Source organism: Lemur catta, chromosome 13, assembly GCF_020740605.2.
Source record: "Lemur catta isolate mLemCat1 chromosome 13, mLemCat1.pri, whole genome shotgun sequence".
Lineage (NCBI taxonomy): Eukaryota > Metazoa > Chordata > Mammalia > Primates > Lemuridae > Lemur > Lemur catta.
Genome location: NC_059140.1, coordinates 1749263 through 1752970, shown reverse-complemented (window position 1 = coordinate 1752970; position 3708 = coordinate 1749263). Strand labels below are relative to the sequence as shown.

Here is a 3708-nt window from a genome sequence, read left to right as displayed (position 1 = left end):
AATATAATCAGAACAAATAGACAAACTTACAAGCACCACTTTAGCAGGCTCGTTTTCCTTGCTAATTCTTATCCCACTATCAATATTGTATACAGCACAAACAGACTTTTATACACTACAAAAACACACACACAGACATATATGTAATTTCTGAAAACATTTTATTAGATGCTCTAAGGCTGTGCTGTCCAACACTATAGACACAGGCCCTATGTGGCTATCGGGCACTTGAAATGTGTATAGTCCTAATTGCGGTGTGCTCTAAGTATAAAATACACACAAGAGTTTGAATGCTTAGAATGAAAACAAAGCAAAAGATTGAACTAATAATTTTACATTAATTACATGAAGACATTATGTCATATAAGTATTATTATAGTGATAGTAATATACATACAAACATGTAATATATTGCATATAACATCTTAAAATAATACACTATATAATTAATATCAATGTTGTTAATGTTACTATTGATAATGCTGTTTTGGATTAAATAAAATATAATTTAAGTAAATTTTACTTTTAAATGTATCTACCTGCAAAATTTTAAATTATTAATATATTTCTATTGGAAAACACTGTTCTAGGATGTTCTAATCAACATGTAAAAGGGAAGTATAGAAAAGAAAGTAGAGAGAGTCATGATCATTCTTTCAGAAAGGAGAATATCCCAAACACTCTTGTCATGGCCCCCAGGACTTCCTTATTCCTCAGGCTGTAGATAATGGGATTGAGCATGGGGGTGAGGATGGTGTAGAAGACTGCCAGGATCTTATATTCTGCTGGTGAGTGGAGATTCTTGGGCCAAAGATAGGTGTAGACAAAAGGTGCATAGTAAAAGATCACTACAGTCAAATGTGTTGAACAGGTGGTGAAGGCCTTTTTTCTTCCCTCTTTTGAGCGCATGTGGTAGACAGCAAATAGGACCCGGCCATAGGAAGCAGTGATACCCAGGAAGGGAAGAAGGAGAAAGAGGGTTGTGCTCGTAAAAACCATGTACTCATAGACCCAAGTGTCCATACAGGCAAGAGACAACATGGCTGAGACATCACAGAAGAAATGATCGATGGCCTTAGACCTCCAGTAAGAAAAATGGAGGATGTAGACTGTGTATACCAAGGAGTTGATGGACCCCAATGTCCAAGATCCTATGATTATCTTCACACACATCCTGTTACTCATGCGGATGGGATAATGGAGGGGGTGGCAAATGGCCACATACTGGTCATAGGCCATGGAGGCCAGCAGTAAGCCTTCACAAGCAGCCATGGTTAGGAAGAAGAAGTTTTGCACACCACATCCCAGGAAGGAGATGTCTTTCTGGCCAAAGAGGAAGTTGAAAGCCATCTTGGGGACGGTGGTGGAGATGTACATCAGGTCCATGAGGGAGAGCTGGCTGAGCAGATAGTACATCGGTGTGTGCAGATGGGGATCCACACGTATGAGGTGAATCATGGCCATGTTACCCATGGTGGCGAGGAAGAATACGAGCATGATAAAGAACAAGAGAAGAAAGCCAGTTTGATTTTGGGGAAACAACCCCAACAAAATGAAATCATTTGACGTGTGATTCCATTTCTCCATGAAAACTTGCTCCTTGAAAGAAAAATAACAACAACAATAACAAAAAAATGAAATGAAGCAGGACAGGAGAATAAAAAGAAACTGGTTTATCACAGAATGAACTGTTTTTCTCCCACACTGCAGCTTTTGTTGAGTCAATTTCAATATGTGAATTGAATGTTCTCTTTCTGATTGTGTCTGGTAACCATGTCAGCAAAGTCATAGGTATGTGGTCTCTCAATAGGCAGCAAAGATAAATAAGATAACTAAAGCATTCCTTCCTAGATATCTCCTGGTCAGACACATCACTCATGAGTTATCAATAAGGCACAGGAACTGAGGAAATTAGGAATTTCAGTGTCTCAACTGAATAGGGCATATTTACAGTAGGTGCTGGCACGTGTGACTCAGAAACTCCATATGCTGAGATTCTAAGTCCTCAACCACCTACACTCTCCTACAGCTTTAATTTCTGGTCTTCCCTGCTGGCTCCAGCCAGATCAACCTTAACCTTCATGCTGTGCTTGAGATTAAGCCTCTTATTTTCTTTAAAGGTACTTCTGTGCCTTTCCTCAAAATGTGCCCACCATCCAAAATCCTTGTTCTTGAACTATAAAATGTTGTAGGACCTATTGCATCCACCCTAAAAACAAAATATTTGAATATTCTCTCTTCCATAGTGATGTTTCCATTTTCTGAAGCTCTATAGAATTCATAATCAAATGCATAGATTTTCATATACAGTTTTCTTCCTGTAAGTAAATTAAACATAATGAAGGTCACTGATTATATAATATGCATTTTTTCATTCTATTTTCCATAGTCATTGGTACTTTCATTTTTCAAATGTTAAAAGTAGTACTTGTAGATGTGAAAAATAACTTTATCAAATACAGTTAGTGTTTGGACCAGGTTTTGAACTTGTGTGGCAATGTCAAATTTCTCGTTATTTCAATATCCCAAATTTAAAAATTTTTTGATAAATCCCCCACTGTGTGTCCAATACCTTCTTCAACTCAAGTTGAGAAATTCTTACTCTTCCACAAAAGATCAGGCTGAATTCCATATTTTAGACTAGGTGGAAGCATGTGGAGATTGGAGAAGATGTTTGCTCCCCTTGTAGTTAGTGTCATACTGCAAATTGCAGCAGAGTCTGGCAGCTGCACAGCTGTTCAACTAGAAAAGCAGATCTGAGGAATAGGACAGTCTTGAATTATAGCTTACATATGTCTTCAGATTTAGTCAAATAAAACAACAAAATTTAAATTAAGTGTTAATAATTTAGAATAAAGAAATCAAAAAGAGGAAAAAATAAATAAATTCCCTTTACTGGAAATTCTTTATAGTTTTTTATGCCTAGGCGTTTCTTTGGGAATTTTTATTTGTAATTCAACTCTTTATAGCCTCTTTTTTTTTTCTCTTTGTCACCTCAATTTGGGCAATTTGTTTTTTCCTTCACTCAATATTCAAACATTCATCAGTTGTGACTCTGGCATTTCTTTTCTTTCCAGTGTATGTTTGACTACTTCTTTTACCTAGTCTTGCTATGAGATTTCCTGTTTTCTGTGTTCTTCTGTCTGGGGGAAACACTGATGCCACGCTCTGTCCAGGATATTGATTTGGGTAGTCTTCTTTGGCTACTGATTTCTCACAAGTAAAAAGCAGCAGTTAGTAGTTTGTTGCAATTATTCACATTTACTAGTTAAAATTAACTATTGCTTCATATAACCTTGGTAAGCATGAATAAAATTGTGAAAGAAAACCCACCACAGAAAAACAAGAATGCATTTTTATAGCTGTCTAATTGATAAACACTAACAATTAAAAGTCCAGAGTCTAGAACATGACAGGTATGGTTGGACATGTATGTTAAATGGGATGATAGGCATCCTCTGGTTCTTATAACATTTTAGAAATAAAAACTAATAACCTGACAGATAAAAATAAAGCATACGATCACCATCATTATGGTACATTCATTCCCTCACAAAGTATTCATTAAGTTTGTCTTTCAGGTCAGAGCTGATCAGTATTGATGTGCTTTGGTGATTAAAACACACAGGTCCTACAGCCTGTATTTAAAATTTAGTGGAAGATGCAGACAATAGACCAACAAACTCAAACATACAGCCTGATTTTGTG

General features: G+C 36.5%; 1 protein-coding gene across 1 annotated transcript; it reads right to left on the bottom strand.

Moving 5' to 3' along the window:
• Nucleotides 1-648: 648 nt before the first annotated feature.
• On the bottom strand, nt 649-1587 carry LOC123649134 (olfactory receptor 2L13-like). The gene has a single exon (XM_045567053.1). The coding sequence runs from the start codon at nt 1585-1587 to the stop codon at nt 649-651; it is 939 nt and encodes a 312-aa protein (XP_045423009.1).
• Nucleotides 1588-3708: the final 2121 nt, after the last annotated feature.